The 21,261-nt window shown below is 44.1% G+C and overlaps 1 protein-coding gene and 1 long non-coding RNA gene across 2 annotated transcripts; both read right to left on the bottom strand.

The window, feature by feature from the left end:
- Nucleotides 1–7,765: 7,765 nt before the first annotated feature.
- On the bottom strand, nt 7,766–11,082 carry LOC146694814 (uncharacterized). The gene is made up of 9 exons (XM_085431127.1): nt 10,859–11,082; nt 10,292–10,600; nt 10,031–10,205; nt 9,845–9,928; nt 9,597–9,742; nt 9,322–9,402; nt 9,022–9,203; nt 8,439–8,663; nt 7,766–8,353 (listed from the first exon to the last, which is right to left on the bottom strand). The coding sequence occupies exons 1-9, from the start codon at nt 10,933–10,935 to the stop codon at nt 7,956–7,958; spliced, it is 1,677 nt and encodes a 558-aa protein (XP_085287253.1). The 5' UTR covers nt 10,936–11,082; the 3' UTR covers nt 7,766–7,955.
- Nucleotides 11,083–17,247: 6,165 nt separating this feature from the next.
- Nucleotides 17,248–20,906, bottom strand: LOC146694815 (uncharacterized). The gene is made up of 3 exons (XR_014923896.1): nt 20,716–20,906; nt 18,729–18,929; nt 17,248–17,655 (listed from the first exon to the last, which is right to left on the bottom strand). It is a non-coding gene; the product is annotated as an uncharacterized LOC146694815 (long non-coding RNA).
- Nucleotides 20,907–21,261: the final 355 nt, after the last annotated feature.

A 21,261-nucleotide genomic window follows, 5' to 3' on the forward strand; every position in this document is an offset into this window, starting at 1 on the left:
ACAGTCCAGAGGGTCTGCGCATAAGGAAACGCTTGTTAGTTTCAAACACACAACGACACGGAAAAACACTTGCTAGAATTTCACTTACGCGATTCTTACAAATCCAGCGAAAAACAACCGTTGTTTCCTGGCTTAAATGCAATCCACACTGACGAGGCACAGGTGTTTCTTCCTCCGAGAGCTGGCCCGAGGGCGTAAACCCGTAATCAGTTCCGCCCTGGAGAGAGAGATAGTGATAGGGAGAGAAACACCTGATCAGCGACCAGCTGAACCTCCAGGCAGTGACAGGAGGGTGAGGGACAGGAAGTATACTGCTCTGTCCTTCACTGTTATGGCCTGGAGGTTCAGCTGGTCGCTGATCAGCTGCTGGACTCTTTGGTTGTGTCCCAGAGGGACACGTAAGCCCTCACGCCACGTCAAGGCAGAGTCCATGTGAGGGGTGGTTTTTTTTTTTGGTTTTTTTTTATTTTAAATACCTCTATTTACAGTGGAACTTGTGAACACCACAAAATGAACTGAGATCACACTTCTTCAAGATCAACTACAACAGAAATCAAATTCACACTTGTCTTAAAGTGGATTCAAAAGATAAACAAATATGTCCTACTGTGCTAGTTCTAAGCATAAAGTCAAAATAAAGAAAGGACATGATTAGAACAGGAAATCAGCTTGTATGCCTATGCATCCCTGAGAAGGTCTCTTCGCTTTCTCCCAAAGCCCTTGTACGACCTTGCAGGTAGTCTTGCTGCTTTGCATTGTCCGACATACTCCTTGTACGCCACGCCAGTGGAGATTGTTGGATCAAGGTTGATAAATCCCTCTTCCTGCTGTGTCCAGTGTCTGCTGGTTTGAGCGGGCATGTACACAGCTCTCGTCTGCAATAGGTCAGGTTCCTCATCCTCTTCAAGTACAGGTGCATCCTCTTCCTCCATCTCCAGGGGGAGATCTGGAGGCAACTTTTTCTCCGCATGGGGTTTTGGGTTCCCCATTCGATAAAGAATGTCATAGTGGAGCTTATAGAGAGTGAAGCCGAAAACCTTTTCACAGACTGACGTTGAAAGGATCCTGTACTTTTGGAGCTCTGCCTGTGTCATCTTCAGCTCCAGGAGTAGGTCCTTCACTTTCTCATATGACACAAAATCCTTATTCATGATAAGTCCCACTGAGCTGACCAGCACCAAGACCTTGTTCCGTGTGTGTTTTTCAGTCTTCCCCGGAATCCTCTTCATCACTTGCGCCAGCCATGGCATTCCATGCTCTCTGTACCTTTCAAGGGTCCTGGCGTAGCACAGTCCACGGCGCTCCATCTCCATGGCCACATCTCCCACTATGGCCATGGCCTGGGACTCGATGGAAGGCTCCCTGTCTTCATTATGTATCTCTACATAATCAATCAAGTTCCAAGAAGCCCTCCTTGTTCCCTTTATGTCGCGGTACTTAATGTCTGGGAACCACCTGACCTTCAGCTCAAGGAATCCTGCTCTCAGGCATTCTTGTACATTCTTCCCTTCCCCTTCAACAAGCTTCCTCGCCCGGGCAAAGGTGAATGGGGTCGGGAAGGAGTCTCTGGTGGCCAGGTTCTCCGTCAGTGCAGCCAGATTAATGTGTCCCTTTAGATTCTCTGGGCATTTTTCCCCTTGCAGCTCTGAGATGAAGATGCCGTCGTTCCTCCTGAAGAGGTCTTTCAGCAGGAGTTTCACAAGCTCAGGTCCCAGCACGGAAGGCTCGCACTCGAGAGTCAATGTGAGAGCAAATAGCCTCTCGATTCTTTTCATCTGGAGTGTGTCCCTTGTCCAGTGTGCCAGAGGAGGTGGGCAGTCGTCAACAGCTGCACCAGTTGCTGCACCCAGGCCCATGAAGCCCCGCATGTTGGTTGCACTGAATTCGTGCAGCGAGCTGGTCCCGAGTGCTGCAGAGTACTGTCTGTCCATGTTGGACAAGGGGTGCCCGTATAATGCCTCCTCCAGCGCAAGCTCCAGCTGGAATGCCTTCCACACTGGGAGAAAGCCGCCTTTGCCTGTGTGCTTCTCCCCAAGTTGCCGGAGCTGGTCAGCCATATACTTTAGACAGCGAGACAGTATTTCATTCACGCTTGGCTGTTCCTGTTCCCGTTTAAAGGGTACAACGAGGGGGAAGTCCGTCAGGCACTTATGTAATGCACTCAAGTCGAAGAATGAGCATGCATAAACAATGTCTGTAAAGTCTGCCAGTTCCTTCCCTTCTATCCCCTCCACGATCTCTATTCTCAGGTTATAATTACCTGCTGCCTTCCTGGCCAAGTCCATCATGTGGATGTAGTAGTCCTCAGCTCTGGTGGCCACCGCCTGAACGTAATTCGGGTGGCCGAGGCCACCAGTGACGATCAATCCACTAATGGGGTGCCGGAATGTGGACATATAATGAGTGTGTGGGCTGTCCACATAAACTTGCCAGAAGGTGACGTTAGGCCTAGTGGCAATCTCTGCCAAAGCTGGCAAGATGTCCGGTGGGTGCTGGTCAAGTTCTGTCTGCACGTTAACACACTCGTGCATGGACATGGACGTGAAGAGCCTAGCTCTGGGTCCAAACATCCTTTCCAGTCCTGCTCTTGACCAGAAAAGTGTGGTGTGAGGGTCCAGTGGTATGAGGTTGCAGGCCACGTGCAGAGAACATCGCACAACCTCGTCAGGGTCAGCTACTTCCCACAAATGAAAGGGGTCCCTTGTCTTTTGTCCAAATTTATAGACAAAGAACCGGACTTCCAATGTTGGATGCTCCGGCAACATCCTCTTCGCTTCATCCAGTTTGGAGAGTACGAACGTTTGATCCTGTGGCAATACGTTCATGCTCCCCTTGTTGTGAATGATGGTCTTCTGCAGCGTGGGTCTGCTCAGGTCTTCCAGTGGAAGGTCTTTGAGCAACTCAACAAATTTTGTTAAGATGCCATTAACAAGGTCCACCGTGTGTCTTGGTAAATAGTCAGCCATTTTACAGACTCTGTCCACCACCACAAGGGACTTGGGAATTACTATAGCTTCTAACTTGAATCCCCCGTCCAGGTAGGCAAAATCAAAGCCTCTTACCTTTCGCAGCACTTTTAAGCCCTCCACAGACAACTTACTAAGGTCAAAGTGTTTCTTTATGGTGTGCCAGGAGTTTTTCAGCTGGTGCATTTTGAAGGGTGCCATGTTCAACCTAGAAAAGGGTATATGCAGGCCTTCCAAGTTTTTTAGTTCAACCACCACTCCGTCGTAATCAAATTTACTCCAAACACGTCTCGTTGGATCCTCAACTGTCGTTGCCTGCAATGGAATGAAAATGTTGGGGTCCAGGAGGAAATCCTCAACGCTTTTAGATCTGGCGAAAGCATCCGCCAAACCCTTCATGTTTTCGACACCAACGTCCTCCATGGCTGTTGTGTTCTGGAAAGAACAGAAAGTATAATCAGGTAAGTAAAAAAGAAGTGAAACAATGTAACTGAAAAACTGTTAAACCAGGAAAGACAAAAAAAGTGTAATCATGTAAGTAAAACACATTAAAATCAAGTAAGTAAAGAACAGGAAAGAGCAATTTGCAACAGTTAAGAATATGCCAAAAATATTACCTGTATTGTAAATACAGTCTTTCAAGACAGCAGATAAAAAAAGAAAAGTTGTGTGTCTTAGTTAACCAAGACGCTGTGGTCATAAATCCAGAGACACTGCTCCTCTGAGTTTCAGGGCATGAATGACTGAGCTGAGCACTCCTCCCCTTATATAGGGTCCAGTCAAAAGTTGCCGCCATAGGAAATGAATGTCGTTCAGTGAATGAGCCAGTGAACGACAACCCCTGAACGACACTCACTGAATAACCCACTCAACGACACTGACTGAATGAGCCAGTGAACGACACCCACTCAACAACACTGTTATTAGGAAAATTGTGCTTAGTAGTCAGTATAATCTTTTAACACTAGCATCCCCAGGCTTCTACCTTTCTACCTATAAAACCCGAGAGCAGTCAAATGGTGGAAGTGGAAGCTAAATTGGCTAAATTGACCGCGGAGTCATCATTTTGCGTTTCTACCTTTAAAAGCCGGAGAGCAGTCAGTCAAATGCTGGAGTCGTTCATATGTATATTAGGTCGTTACCTAGGAATTCTGGAGGGAGGGGAGTGGGGGTGAGTGATTGAGGGGGTGGGGGAGTGGAGTGTTTCAGTTTGCCATCTTAGGGAGAAATCAACACGTCCTTTGTATGTCCTTTGTTGCTGACATTTATTGATGAAAACAGTACAAAAAACCAACCATTTGTACACATATTTACAAATAATGATAAAAAGTGAGTGAGTACATTTCAACATTTTCAGCAATCACTCACAATCCTGGCACTGCCACGGTATCTGTCGTCTGCATTTCCCACATGTGTACCTGTAGCAGTGAACACATCGCACAGTGGCCTGATTTTTTTTGCATCTGTGTACTTGGATTTTAGGTCGCAAGCCACCCAAAACTTGCTCCATGTACCACTCAGCAGGCCATTTGTAAATATGTGTACAAATGGTTGGTTTTTTGTACTGTTTTCATCAATAAATGTCAGCAACAAAGGACATACACCCATGTGTGTTGATTTCTCCCTAAGATGGCAAACTGAAACACTCCAAGTTGGTGACTTTTGGAGATTTGTTTCCCTGGATGATTGAGAATGCATCAAGATGAAACACAAAAGGAAGCTCACCGCTTTTAGCAGCTCCCCCACCCCCTCAATCACTCACTGAGTGATTGAGGGGGTGGGGGAGTGGAGTGTTTCAGTGTTTCAGTTTGCCATCTTAGGGAGAAATCAACACACATGGGTGTATGTCCTTTGTTGCTGACATTTATTGATGAAAACAGTACAAAAAACCAACCATTTGTACACATATTTACAAATGGCCTGCTGAGTGGTGCATGGAGCATGTTCATTGGTTCATGGACCTCCCTGAACTAATGGCATTTATTGCAATTGTCATCTTGCAGGGGGTTTACAGGGTTCCATCGGTAAATGACTGCTGGTCAGCAAACCTGGGAAACCCACAGATAATTGGAACTATGGCACGAAACCGCTTCCAAGACATCATGCAACACTCCACTCCCCCACCCCCTCAATCACTCACCCCCACTCCCCTCCCTCCAGAATTCCTAGGTAACGACCTAATATACATATGAACGACTCCAGCATTTGACTGACTGCTCTCCGGCTTTTAAAGGTAGAAACGCAAAATGATGACTCCGCAGGGGTCTAAGGTAGAAAACCAAAATGACTGCTCTCCGGGGGTCTAAGTGCTAATGATATAAGTTTGCATATGGTAGAATGCTGCATGTAATCATTTGTGTGTAGAAGTATATGGTAAATATATAAATAATAAATATACAAGTATATAGTTGGTGGCATATTGAAAGAATGTCTCATCCTAGGAGGTCTGTAACATTTTAGGATGTTCACCCCCACATCCTAGGAGCATGAGAGAGGTCGTACCTTGTCTTATTCTCAGTTCTGGAGACTGCACTTTTGCTAGCAAGAAGTTTCTCTTCTCTGAGTCTTTACTGAAGAAGTGTTTTAGACTATATTTCTTAACAGACACTGACTGCATGAGCCAGTGAACGACACCCACTGAACGACACTCACTGAATGAGCCATTGAACGACTCATTGAATGAGCCAGTGAACGACACCCACTCAACGACACTGACTGAATGAGCCAGTGAACGACATCCACTGAACGTCCCAAATGTTATTCTATGTAATAATTTCTGAAAAACCTTTAGGTATTTATTTTATAAAGTGCATTAGTTATGATTTCAAGTATGGTTTTAGGAAATTTTTCCTCCATATGTACAATTATATAAACATACAGACACACAGACACCTTTTAAGCCCTTGTCCTCTGATCAGGTGTCCATGTAGCATTTACCTGGACCACTGTCGCCAAACCATCTGTTTCATAATACATGTAATGTTTAATCCGCACTGGTCACTCCACTTTATTGTCATTGATATTTATATTTAAAAGTGCAATACTGTAATTTTCTGCTGCTCATTCCTGTGCAATATCCCATCTGCCCTCCCGTCATATTTCTTTTCAAGATTTTCTTATTTAATCACTAGTGTACATATATTTATAGATACATATATATTTAGTCATCTTTTCTCTTTTACCATGTCTCTCTAATATTTTGCTCCTTACTATTTTTCTATTTTCTTATTATTTTATTTTCCTATATTTTCTCCTACTGTATCAAGCTGCTGAGTGACTGCTGCTCGTCAAACACATTTCATTGCAATGTTGACCCTGTGCTAACTTGCATATGACAAATAAAACTGAAAACTGAAAACATGTAAGCTTTTTCTCTTTGGTTTGTTTGAGCGTTTGTTTTTTAAATACACAGCAAGTGTCACACACACTCTCTCTCTCTCTCTCTCTCTCTCTGTCTGTCTGTCACACACACACACACCTCCACATTCCAATCTAAGGAACAAACGCTCACTGAATTATAAATAAAGACCGGGGCAGTTCCTCAAGGCAAGGCAAGGCAAATTTATTTGTATAGCACAATTCAACAACAAGGTGATTCAAAGTGCTTTACAGAGACATTAGAAACAAAAACAAATAAAAAGCATGATTTAAAATAGATTAAAACAAGCAAAGAAACAAACTAACTAATTAACAAACAAACAAACAAAACAGTATATAAAATCAAAACAGATCAGCATCAGAACTTTAAAGTCTATCCTCTGACGGACAGGCAGCCAGTGTAAAGACCTCAGAGCTGGACTGATGTGGTCCACTTTTTTGGTCTTAGTGAGGACTCGAGCAGCAGAGTTCTGAATGAGCTGTAGTTGTCTGACTGATTTTTTAGGTAGACCTGTAAAGATGCTGTTACAGTAATCAAGCCTACTAAAGATGAATGCATGGACTAGTTTTTCCAGGTCCTGTTGAGACATCAGATCTTTTATCCTTGAAATATTCTTGAGGTGATAGTAAGCTGACTTTGTTATTGTCTTAATGTGTTTTTCTTTTCTTTTTCAAGTTTAGGTCTGCATCCATCACTACACCCAAATTTCTCGCCTGGTTTGTGGTTTTTAGATGTATAGATTGAAGTTCTCTGGTGACCTGTAATCGTTTTTCTTTGGCGCCAAAGACTATTACCTCAGTTTTGTTTTTGTTTAGCTGGAGAAAATTGTGGCACAACCAGTCATTAATTTCCTCAATGCATTTACCAAGAGCCTGTACAGGGCCTTGGTCTCCTTATTTATCTTATTTATCCAAAGTGCGACACCTGAGCGCAGACCCGGGCTGTTAAACAAATATGAGTCAATGCAGATGTCAGACAGACTGTCCAAATTCTCCCAAAGAATCTGCAGGCACCTGTTTAAAATTGGCTTAGGATAGAAAATTCTAAGTCTATTATTGAGATATTCTTATTTTCTGTTAGTAGTTAATCTTTCAAATGACAAGAGATAATGCCTAGATATCTCACCTCATCTTTCATCTGTGTATTACATATTAACTGCAGGAGACACTCATGTAGAGCTAGTATCTCACATTTATTATTATTATTGTTATTATTCATCTGTAAACCTGACGTGTTTCATAATCACCTTGGCTATGTTAATCATCATGCTCTTCAGGAGGCATCAAGACGCGGGGAACACAAATGAGAAATTAAAATGGAGCCACAGTGGAAGCAAAACCAGACACCTGAACATGGAAACACAAGACTTTCACAATAAAACACGAAACAGTGAACGTAAATAATACAATATGAAGCAGAGTGAAATTTGGAAACATCACACTTTATTTCAATACGTAAATTAAAACAAAACAAAACAAAACAAAAAACCCTCAAACCACATTTAAATTACATGCAAGACAATGTAAAAACAGCTGTGTTTTTTAAGAATAAAATCACTACATAAAAAAGCCCATGCAAAGAGAATAGGAAAAGAACAGATAAAATGAAAGTCAGCTGTCCAGCCACTCCAAGTCTTCCCCTTCACCACCATAAGATTTCCGAGTTACCCCGTAGTCCCATAACACCTCCTCACCAACTGCGATGTCCTTCAGGGCAATGAAAAGTATTGTCTCCTGAGGTCCTGCAGGGAAGTTCATTGTAAACTTCTGGGGCTTGATGTTTGGATTTTTTCGGGAATGGTTCATTCGCCTCCCATAGGTGTCAATGTCGGGATGACAGGCACAGGGGAATGCAGTGGCATCGATGCACATCCCTCGGTCACACTCGTCCCTGAAGAAGAACAGATACCCCGACTGGGGCCTCCGTTTCCCTTCTGCTTCAGTGATATATGTCCCGTGGTAATCGCACACTATATCCCCTTTGTGGAAAGGCATAAGTGCGATCACACCTGTAAGTTGAAAGATACCATCGGTCATGACAGGGCTCTTAGAAACGTTCACTTGCAATTTGTCTAAATGTTGTGTGCATTTTACCTTTGCCCTTCCGTTCCCCGAAGTCTTGCAAAGCCAGGCCCTTCCACTTCTGCTCTGCAATCGAAGACATGAGGGACTGGTTGTCTTGTATACTGGGCTGCGGAACAACCCAGGCCTGCAAGATGGCATTGACAGTGGGCTTGTTGGTGTGCCATTTCTCCTTGTCCAAAGCCATCTGCACACGTGCAGGCTGAGGTGGGTTTCCTCTTCTGCCAACTGACTGACCTAAATGAAGTGGTCACAAAGCGACGTACAAGAAATAATGCAAGTGATTATTGCGGCTTAAAAATGAAAAATCAACCATATGCATTTTAGTCAATCACGTATTTGTACCTTAAAATATTCCTTATATTTATAATTGAGCTATCTGTGTATATTTGGGTGTACAACATTGAGTGGGTTATACTTACATGTATTGTATTATTTAATTAGTTCAGACTGTTACTGCTATTGTCTCTACACAAGTGTAACCCACATAATTTTCTTAGAGATTATTAAAGTATTTTCATTCTGAAATACATACAAAACAAACAAAGCAATGCAACAGAAGCAGCTCCATTAACATGACATGCCCAGGCCTTACCGAGAATGTACCCAACTCTTTTCTTCAGCTGAATATCCCTCCATTTCTTGTAGTGGTGTCTGTGCTGTGGAAAGCCAGCCTGTACACACTGCCGTTTGGATGGTGGCTCTCCAGTCAGCGTGACCGGGAAGGCCTGCAGGAAGGCATCCCATTCTTGGAGTGGCAGGTGCGTAGATGATGTGCTACATGAAAGGTGTAGAGGAGGGGATGCATCAAATCCATCAAAAGTTTTTAAATGTGGAAACGTGTAACACAGGTTGACTTGTGGTAGTGTGTGATATTTTTAAAAAAAAAGTGTACCTGGCCTGTCCTGGTGTCGGTAGTCCTACTGAGCTTGATGCTGACTCAGCCATAGCATCCCCAGGTTCAGTGCTCAGGTATCTGTGGTTTTTAATGCATGCAAATTAATTAGAGCCAAGAGAGATGAAAAAACCAAAATACAAGGGGCGAACATCTCTGACATACAGCAACATATGTGGCTGACTGTTATGAGTCCAGGGTTAGGGTTTCTCTGTCAGATCAAAGAAACAAATCTTTCTTAATATGCTATTGATCCAGTTAGGTCAAGCACTCACCTCGCTCTCAGGCGTTTTACATCTAATGATGGGTTGGACAGTGGGACCCCACATTCTCCTAGGAAGAACTTGCCCCTGTCATCGCTGCCAGCAATTTGATTTTCCAAGGACACTGGACGGATGTTCCTAAAATAGCAGTCCAACAACTGCAGAGAAAAAAAGGAATCAATGTTAAATATCTCATAAAATCAATTCACAAGGTGCCTATAGAGCAAGAAGAGAGTCGCTGCTGAGAATGAATGACTTACTTGTTCTTCCTGGCTGGTTATCTTCAAGTTACCACTCAGCTCAACACCATCAGCTACTGCTTTCCGCGCCATCCAGTCCTCTACCTGTGTATGTAAAAAAAAAGGTGTTGGAGCTTAAAGAAATACAGACTTACATCAGCTGTCATTTCACTTATCGTGCACTTTGGTTGTTGGTGGCGCACTTACACAAAGTTCTTGAACAGCATTTCCTGTCAGTCCATGTTGTAAAATCAGGATGGCCTCACAGTACTGTCTGAAGGTAGTCATTGCAAATGTGGGGATGCAATCACCGCCAGAAAGTCTTGTGTGGAAATATTCAATATCCTTCTTGGCCACAGCAAGAATTTCCTTCTTATCAGACCTATTGCAAATGTGACAGAGGTAAGACATTATTGAAAGTTTGTATGTGTCATCCAATATGTGGAAGTGGCAATAAGGTCATCATACCTCGCTGTTGGCACGACTGTCGAAAACGCTTGGGGACTGTTCGTGATGATAAATCCACGTGTTTGAAGGCGAGTGCAGAGTTTAATGCAAGATTCTTCATCCTTGCAGTACTCCTGGAGCTCTGAGAAGTTCCAGACTCTACCTTCATTAGAAAACAGCTTCTGTGAAGCAATGGCTCTGGAAGCTTCTTCCTCACATTTCTGTGGTGTGCAGTCTTTCAGGCACACTCTGCTCAGGTGTGTGCGAATGGACTGTTGCGGCTTTTTACAAAGCAGGCAGTAGACAATGTTTCTCTCCATCTTGTTTGCACTGTAAATACAAAGAGTGAGAGGCAGAAAGTGAGAGAGAAAAACTGCATATCAATTTAGTTTATTTTGATAGTATGAGAAAACAAACAAAGAACAACAACAATACATCCACACACAAACTTTGCTTCCATCCCACCCCCCAAAAAAAACTTAAAGAAAAAAAAGTTTTAAAACAAGTTTTAAATTTTAAAAATGAGGAGAATGGCACATGCAAGTTTTACATGTTCAACCACTTAAAAGCCCAACAAACAGTACTTACATTAAAATTGAACCGTTGTCTTCTGTTGTCGTCTTTCTCTCTCTCAGTGTCCTGCGGAAACAGAGTGGCAATAGCATATCACAAGTTGGCTACATTTATGTCCTTGTAGCTGTATGCTTCCCCATCCCCTTTTGCCCACTGAATGACAAAATGACAGGCCCACTTTTATCACCTACTGAACAACCCACTAAACGACCCACTGAACGACCCATTGACCCACCCACTGAACTGAATTTCTTGGTGAAAAATGTTTCTCATGTTACTTTAAGAGCTGTTAAAACGAACTAGTCCATTCTCCCGAGTGTTACTTTGTGTGTGTGTGTGTGTGTGTGTATATATATATATATATATATATATATATATATATATAAAAATTGTAAAAATTAACTATTGCTGTGCAGCAGTCTTTAAAGAAGGTGGTGCTCAAAGTAAAAAAAGGGGCACATATAACCAGGCTGTATAGCAACAACACACATTCATCGGTATTCATATATATATATATATATATATATATTTTTTTTTTTTTTTTAAACTTTTCTATCAGTCCTTCACAAAGAGGGAACAGTCTGTCTACATATTGGCCATCTCTCAGCTGGTGCTGGTTCCTGCTCATACTCTTCCTTAGGCGCTTGTGACTGTGTCCCCCTGTATCATCAAGGGTCCCAAAGCCAACACAGATGACCCTGCTAAAGTGGGTCCCCCAGTCTCTCCTGACTCTGGACATTTGCAGGTTCTCACACCTGGAAGTCAAGCAGGTCATAGGCTGCAGCACTGAAACACAAGTTACAGTTATAGGTAAATGTTCATGTACCTATAACTGTATGTATGAACAGTTTATGAACATTCAGCTCATAGATTTCTCACTTCTGAACTCTTTTAGTGTGTTTTTTTTCATTTATTGTTTAATCATGTGTGTGTGCCTGTGTGTGGTTATGAGCACCTTCTACAGAAGCATCACTGAGAGTATTCCCATTTAACACTCGTAATAACACACGCTGAAAATACTCCTTCTGTTGTTCTTTTTCAGTACTGTACACCACCTGATGGTTTTGGCTCCTGTCTCTTTTTGCTTTCTCTCTCATTGTGGAAAAGCATTATAAACATGCCAAAGAGAGATGGGTTCATGCATTTCAGTTTTAACTGTTAAGCATTCTGTGTGCATGCCTGTCTGGTTGTGTGTGTGTGTAAGACATTTGCTGTGTATGTAACCTTCCTGTCGTTGCCGGGTCAAATCTCACCAATTTACAAATTTAAAAAACCCTCACCAATATTGGGTTTTACATCTGAGTGCCTCGAGGCCTTAGTACGTCCTCCACACTATGCACTTGAACATATTAAGGTGATGAGAACTTCTTTTGTTTAACTTTGAGTGTTTGAATCAAGTTTGTTACATATGTGGGAATAGGAATCCACCCCCACCCCCTTTTGCCTACTGAATGACAAAATGAAAGGCCCACTTTTCCCACTTACTGAACAACCCACTAAACGACCCACTGAACGACCCATTGACCCACCCACTGAACTGAATTTCTTGGTGAAAAATGTTTCTCATGTTACTTTAAGAGCTGTTAAAACTAACTGGTCCGTTCTCCCGAAGTTTACTTTGTTCTTCTAGACCAGGGGTAGGCAACCTTTCTGATGGCGAGTGCCATTTAAAATGTCCTCAGAAGTCAGTGTGCCAAATGATGTTATGGTGTTATAACATCATTTGGCAACATAATAATGGTGTTATTTGTCTCTCAGAAACAGCTCATAACTTTCCTTCAACTCATTCCTGTCACCTAAAAGGTAAACCTTTCTCCATCACCTGTCCAGCTCTGATGATTCAGTAAGGACATCTCCTGGATTCATCTTCATGTTTCCCTCTCACCAGATATACAAACCATCATGAGCAGCAGCTTTTACAGCTGTGGCTCCAGCAAACATCAGCTGATACTAGAAAGTAATATCAAATTCCAAATTCTAACAGCAGCTGATCAAGCTTAAACGTGCTGCTCTTGTTTAGCGCAACATCCGCTGGTTTCTTCTTTCTGGCGCAAAGTGGGCGATAAATAAACACGAGAAAAGCCGTTGAAGTAGCAACAGGAGCGAGAGGGGGGAGAATGAGAGGAGAAGAGGCAGCTGACAGCGTAAAGACAGAATAAATCTAGCTTTGTGTCTTTTTTTCCATTCTAGCTGAAGTCCGGGACAAACTGTGTTCCTTTTCACCTTAATACAAAACGCGTGATATTTTCTCTGAATGAGGGTTGATTCCGTCTTTTTTACAGGCAACTCTACTAACTAACCTTATGAATAAAATACAGTTCACTATGGTATCAGTAACATCAAAGCACCCGCCCAGCTGTATGGAAACTCCATCATGCTAGCTAGGTATTGTAACTGACTGTAAAAAGTCAGCATAACAAAAATAAACTCCACCTAAAATTGGTTTATATCTGACCCAGATAGACTGCAGGTCATAACTTCTTACCATAAGTTCAGTTCACCTGATACTCGGACAGGTGTCCTGCCAAACTAGGTATCCCCGACAGAATTTGTTTCCCCTGCGTCCGGAGCACACGCTGGACTGTCCAAATCACGGACAAACAGTATCCCACATTGTTGATTTTTAGTTTACAAACACTTCTCATAATGACTAACTACTCCTGACATTTTTGAGAAGTTAGCTCTTTATACAACGAAGTTATAGTGGGATACAAATAATATCAGGCTGATCCTGCCACAATTTGTTCCCCCTGTGTAAATCACGGACAAACAGTATCTCACATTGCTGATTTTTCATTCACAAACACTTCTTATTATGACGCATTACTCCTGAAACTTTAGAGGATTTAGCTCTTTTTAGAGTAAAGTTACAGGAGAATAAAAATAGTTATCAGCCAAAATGTTAATGTTTTATTAAAATAATCCCATCTGATACCCCGTGAGATGAGAAAAGATAAGATAACTCTTTATTGTCATTTCACAGTCATACATAGTACAGTAGTACAATGAAATTGGAAAACTGTCCTACGTCGGCTTTTCCAATAAATAAATAAATATATATATATATATATATATATATATATATATATATATATATAACATAATTTTCTGTTGTAACCCTCAAACTGAATGGTAATGTAACGATACTAATTTTTCACTTTTTCACAAAATGAAAACATCAGTACTTCCTGCGTGCTCCCAGCACAGGGGAAACTACCTACTTTGGCACAACAGATCCAAGTATAAAAACAATGCTGTTCACGGTTGAGGTAGTGTCCAAACTGACGGACAGAGATTCAGTCACAGGTAGATGTTCCCACAGCTCTTTAAATGAATTCTGGCTGAAGGGTAGATTCTGATTAAAAACCAAAATGCCATCCTGCCTCAGTTAAAAAGGTTCCTAAAACTGTACTGCCTGATCAGTCACTGTACACTGTTAGGTTGTGGAAGATAATCCCTCGTCCTCCTCATACTGCAGACTGTTTAGGAAACTTGGCTCAGAGCTGCAGAAGTTCTTGACTGTCGTACATTTGTGGTTAGTCTGATGAAACTCATTTTCAGTGTACTGACTGAAAGTGAACAGCGGGTCCTCACTCCACGTCTGTGGTAAAGGGTTAGGGTGTTGAAAAAAGATCAGGGAACCAGCAATCGCCGGTTCCTTGAGATGCACTCTCCACCGTGGGACAGGATGGTGGTACCCCTGCCCCAGTTCAAAAAAATTGCCCATCTTGGGTTTACGCGCATCTACTGAGCTCTTCGCGACGTTTCGGCGTTCCTTCGCCTTCTTCAGGCCGAGCTCAGTGTGTCTGTGTTGTGTGCCTTGTGCCAGAACTAAACTGAAAATATTAGAGCAATATTTCAATGAAATATCCTGAAACGCGTACCTTCACTCAGAAATCGGGGCTGGGGAAACAAAAGCAGAGTCTGAAAGTTTGAGGACAAACAGTCAAATCTTTTTCTCTCTCTCTTTTTTTTTTTTTAAACATGTCATAAAGACGAGACCCACAAACTCAGTATGTCTACTCATTAGCTACCTTGCATTATAAATATATAAAGTTTTAAAAAGTGCTTATTAAAAGAAACTATAGTGATGTGATAACTTCCAGCAGTGTCATTCTCATTTTTGTTCTTGACCAGCATTAATACGAAATGTCAGGGAGAGCAAAACGGTCGTCCTTCACAGTCCTCCTCCAACACTGACAAGGATTGTCCACAAAAAAACCCCAAAAAAACCCCCCAAAGAACTGGTCTCCCATTAACATTCATTCAACGTGTACACAAAGATAGACGTTTTTGGAAAAGCATAGTTAATACAAAAGGAGACTTCTCAAACTAAAGAGGAGAGTATTGGCGACTGGTAACACACTGCTGCTGCGACCGACTGGAACACAAGACGACAGGTAAAAATTAAAATAACTAGCAATAATTAGGGGTTAGGTTGGTGTCTAGGTGGGGGTTTTGGTGGGTGCCGGACGCTGTGGCGAAGAGGCCACGCCGATGGCTTCTTCGGTTCTGGAGATATGGCGAATCGGACCAAAAAGGATGGGACAAAACGGTCCCAATCGGAGAAAGGAAGGTGCAGAGGGCCTGGGTCCACCACCACTGTACTCAGCAGGCCCTGCCGGGTCGTTAGACACGCAGCATGGCAGGGATTGGTGACATAACATGTAGCAGTTTCCCTTCACAGAAGCGTCTGCAGCAGGTGGGTGGAGGAGGAGGCAGCAGAACCAGGCCTTTGGAGCACTGTGTCATCTCCTGGTCCTGATGCTTTGAATCTCCCTCTCTGTCTGTCTGTCTGTCACACACACACACACACACACACACACACACACACACACACACACACACACACACACACACACAGAAGCTGGTCAAGTGCTGTGCAACTGGGATTGCACCTGTCGTCCACAGGAGGGCGCCTAGCTGGGAAGTCCAGTACATTCCATATTAAAGTTGTTGCAAGTGCATTTTTTGTGTAAAAGAGACACACACACACACACACACACACACACACACACTCACACTGTAAGGTCTGAAGTGCAAAATTTGAATTACATTCCTTTGTATCTCTCCCTCTCTCTCTCTCTCTCTCTCTCTCTCTCTCTCTGTCTCTCTCTCTCTCTCTCTGTCAACACACACACACACACACACACACACACACACCAAAGCACACAGACAGAAGCTGGTCACAACTGCTGTGCAACTGGGATTGAACCAGGGGGGCTCCCTCTGCTGGCTCAATGCGGTACAAAGTGTCAGAAGCTGTTAGATATCTGCTTTTGACAATCAATTGCACCTGTCATCCACAGGAGGGCGCCTAGCTGGGAAGTCCAGTACATTCCATATTAAAGTTGTTGCAAGTGCATTTTTTGTGTAAAAGACAGACACACACACACACACACACACACACACACACACACACTGTAAGGTCTGAAGTGCAAAATTTGAATTACATTCCTTTGTATCTCTCCCTCTCTCTCTCTCTCTCTCTCTCTCTGTCTCTCTCTCTCTCTCTCTCTCTCTGTCAACACACACACACACACACACACACACACACTCAATGGAGTATAAAATAAAGACCGGGGCAGTTCTCTCACTGGAGTCTCTTAGAGTGGAGGCTGCCCTTGCTAGCAAGAAGTTCTGTGTGTTTCTCTTCTCTGAGTCTTTACTGAAGAAGTGTTTTATAACATTTTCCTTAACAACTGACATGTGTTTTTTGTGTAAAAGAGAGAGAGACACACACACACACACACACACACACACACACACACACACACACACACACACTCACACTCAGCGGCTCAGAGATGAGGGAAAAACAACAGAAATCAGGATAGATTTTAATGTCAGGAGATGCCCTGTGATGCTGGGGCCATTGTGTAAGATTGGAATGTGTACCAGTGGCTGGTGGGTGGTCCTTGAAGGTCCCGGGAGGAGGCGGCGAGGAGGCAGCGGGTGGCTGGGCTTGAGCTGTGGATCAGGGACGTCATTAATTCTGCCTGGTGCTGCGTGTGCCCTGTGCAGCTTGGATGTCTGCCGCTGACGCTCTGTGGTTCCTGTTCTGCTGATCTCCTGGTCCACACACGGCTTCAGGGTGTACTGTACAAGGGGATAAGAAATGCATCATTGGTTACCAAAATAAAACAGTGTCTTTCTGCCTGTGTCATTCTGTTTGGTTTCTTTGAGCGTTTGTTTCTTAAATACACAGCAAGTGTCACTCTCTCTCTCTCTGTCACACACACACACACACACACACACACACACACACACACACACACAGACACTGTGAGGTCTGCAGTTCAAAATTTGAATCTCAGAGCTTGGTGTTTTTGTCTCCCTCCAGTGGACAAATGCAGGTATGATGAGGGTTGGTTAGGTTAGGGGGTAATAGCCAGAGCTTGACGGAATAAAATGGAATAACTGGGAAAGTAAGTGTCGTAGAGGGATGAAAGTGGTGTCTACGGGGGGGTTTCGGGGTGCTCCGGACACCCTGGTGAAGACCCCATGTCGATAGCACCAACGGTTCTGGACTTGGTGTAAATGGGTCCAAATTTGACGGAATAAAAAGGTCAAAGTGGCAGATAGGAGTGTCCGATCGGGCCGATTCCACCACCACTGTACTCAGCAGGCCCTGCCGGGTCGTTAGACACGCAGCATGGCAGGGATCGGTGACATAACATGTAGCAGTTTCCCTTCACAGAAGCGTCTGCAGCAGGTGGGTGGAGGAGGAGGCAGCAGAACCAGGCCTTTGGAGCACTGTGTCATCTCCTGGTCCTGATGCTTTGAATCTCTCTGTCTGTCTGTCTGTCTGTCTGTCACACACACACACACACACACACACACAGAAGCTGGTCAAGTGCTGTGCAACTGGGATTGCACCTGTCGTCCACAGGAGGGCGCCTAGCTGGGAAGTCCAGTACATTCCATATTAAAGTTGTTGCAAGTGCATTTTTTGTGTAAAAGACAGACACACACACACACACACACACACACACACACAGTAAGGTCTGAAGTGCAAAATTTGAATTACATTCCTTTGTATCTCTCCCTCTCTCTCTCTCTCTCTCTCTCTCTCTCTCTCTGTCTCTCTCTCTGTCTCTCTGTCAACACACACACACACACACACACTCACACACACCAAAGCACACAGACAGAAGCTGGTCACAACTGCTGTGCAACTGGGATTGAACCAGGGGGGCTCCCTCTGCTGGCTCAATGCGGTACAAAGTGTCAGAAGCTGTTAGATATCTGCTTTTGACAATCAATTGCACCTGTCATCCACAGGAGGGCGCCTAGCTGGGAAGTCCAGTACATTCCATATTAAAGTTGTTGCAAGTGCATTTTTTGTGTAAAAGACAGACACACACACACACACACACACACACACACACACACACTGTAAGGTCTGAAGTGCAAAATTTGAATTACATTCCTTTGTATCTCTCCCTCTCTCTCTCTCTCTCTCTCTCTCTGTCTCTCTCTCTCTCTCTCTCTCTCTGTCAACACACACACACACACACACACACACACACTCAATGGAGTATAAAATAAAGACCGGGGCAGTTCTCTCACTGGAGTCTCTTAGAGTGGAGGCTGCCCTTGCTAGCAAGAAGTTCTGTGTGTTTCTCTTCTCTGAGTCTTTACTGAAGAAGTGTTTTATAACATTTTCCTTAACAACTGACATGTGTTTTTTGTGTAAAAGAGAGAGAGACACACACACACACACACACACACACACACACACACACACACACACACACACACACACACACACTCACACTCAGCGGCTCAGAGATGAGGGAAAAACAACAGAAATCAGGATAGATTTTAATGTCAGGAGATGCCCTGTGATGCTGGGGCCATTGTGTAAGATTGGAATGTGTACCAGTGGCTGGTGGGTGGTCCTTGAAGGTCCCGGGAGGAGGCGGCGAGGAGGCAGCGGGTGGCTGGGCTTGAGCTGTGGATCAGGGACGTCATTAATTCTGCCTGGTGCTGCGTGTGCCCTGTGCAGCTTGGATGTCTGCCGCTGACGCTCTGTGGTTCCTGTTCTGCTGATCTCCTGGTCCACACACGGCTTCAGGGTGTACTGTACAAGGGGATAAGAAATGCATCATTGGTTACCAAAATAAAACAGTGTCTTTCTGCCTGTGTCATTCTGTTTGGTTTCTTTGAGCGTTTGTTTCTTAAATACACAGCAAGTGTCACTCTCTCTCTCTCTGTCACACACACACACACACACACACACACACACACACACACACACACACACACACACACAGACACTGTGAGGTCTGCAGTTCAAAATTTGAATCTCAGAGCTTGGTGTTTTTGTCTCCCTCCAGTGGACAAATGCAGGTATGATGAGGGTTGGTTAGGTTAGGGGGTAATAGCCAGAGCTTGACGGAATAAAATGGAATAACTGGGAAAGTAAGTGTCGTAGAGGGATGAAAGTGGTGTCTACGGGGGGGTTTCGGGGTGCTCCGGACACCCTGGTGAAGACCCCATGTCGATAGCACCAACGGTTCTGGACTTGGTGTAAATGGGTCCAAATTTGACGGAATAAAAAGGTCAAAGTGGCAGATAGGAGTGTCCGATCGGGCCGATTCCACCACCACTGTACTCAGCAGGCCCTGCCGGGTCGTTAGACACGCAGCATGGCAGGGATCGGTGACATAACATGTAGCAGTTTCCCTTCACAGAAGCGTCTGCAGCGGGTGGGTGGAGGAGGAGGCAGCAGAACCAGGCCTTTGGAGCACTGTGTCATCTCCTGGTCCTGATGCTTTGAATCTCCCTCTCTGTCTGTCTGTCTGTCTGTCTGTCACACACACACACACACACACACACACACAGAAGCTGGTCAAGTGCTGTGCAACTGGGATTGCACCTGTCGTCCACAGGAGGGCGCCTAGCTGGGAAGTCCAGTACATTCCATATTAAAGTTGTTGCAAGTGCATTTTTTGTGTAAAAGACAGACACACACACACACACACACACACACACACACACACACACACAGTAAGGTCTGAAGTGCAAAATTTGAATTACATTCCTTTGTATCTCTCCCTCTCTCTCTCTCTCTCTCTCTCTCTCTCTCTCTCTGTCTCTCTCTCTCTCTCTCTGTCAACACACACACACACACACACACTCACACACACCAAAGCACACAGACAGAAGCTGGTCACAACTGCTGTGCAACTGGGATTGAACCAGGGGGGCTCCCTCTGCTGGCTCAATGCGGTACAAAGTGTCAGAAGCTGTTAGATATCTGCTTTTGACAATCAATTGCACCTGTCATCCACAGGAGGGCGCCTAGCTGGGAAGTCCAGTACATTCCATATTAAAGTTGTTGCAAGTGCATTTTTTGTGTAAAAGACAGACACACACACACACACACACACACACACTGTAAGGTCTGAAGTGCAAAATTTGAATTACATTCCTTTGTATCTCTCCCTCTCTCTCTCTCTCTCTCTCTCTCTGTCTCTCTCTCTCTCTCTCTCTCTCTGTCAACACACACACACACACACACACACACACACACACACTCAATGGAGTATAAAATAAAGACCGGGGCAGTTCTCTCACTGGAGTCTCTTAGAGTGGAGGCTGCCCTTGCTAGCAAGAAGTTCTGTGTGTTTCTCTTCTCTGAGTCTTTACTGAAGAAGTGTTTTATAACATTTTCCTTAACAACTGACATGTGTTTTTTGTGTAAAAGAGAGAGAGACACACACACACACACACACACACACACACACACACACACACACACACAGGCTCAGAGATGAGGGAAAAACAACAGAAATCAGGATAGATTTTAATGTCAGGAGATGCCCTGTGATGCTGGGGCCATTGTGTAAGATTGGAATGTGTACCAGTGGCTGGTGGGTGGTCCTTGAAGGTCCCGGGAGGAGGCGGCGAGGAGGCAGCGGGTGGCTGGGCTTGAGCTGTGGATCAGGGACGTCATTAATTCTGCCTGGTGCTGCGTGTGCCCTGTGCAGCTTGGATGTCTGCCGCTGACGCTCTGTGGTTCCTGTTCTGCTGATCTCCTGGTCCACACACGGCTTCAGGGTGTACTGTACAAGGGGAGAAGAAATGCATCATTGGTTACCAAAATAAAACAGTGTCTTTCTGCCTGTGTCATTCTGTTTGGTTTCTTTGAGCGTTTGTTTCTTAAATACACAGCAAGTGTCACTCTCTCTCTCTCTCTGTCACACACACACACACACACACACACACACACACACACACACACACACACACACACACACAGACACTGTGAGGTCTGCAGTTCAAAATTTGAATCTCAGAGCTTGGTGTTTTTGTCTCCCTCCAGTGGACAAATGCAGGTATGATGAGGGTTGGTTAGGTTAGGGGGTAATAGCCAGAGCTTGACGGAATAAAATGGAATAACTGGGAAA

Source organism: Copadichromis virginalis, linkage group LG14 (genome assembly GCF_057382275.1).
Source record: "Copadichromis virginalis isolate Kocher_CV1m ecotype Utaka linkage group LG14, C_Virginalis_male_GT1.1, whole genome shotgun sequence".
Classification (NCBI taxonomy): domain Eukaryota; kingdom Metazoa; phylum Chordata; class Actinopteri; order Cichliformes; family Cichlidae; genus Copadichromis; species Copadichromis virginalis.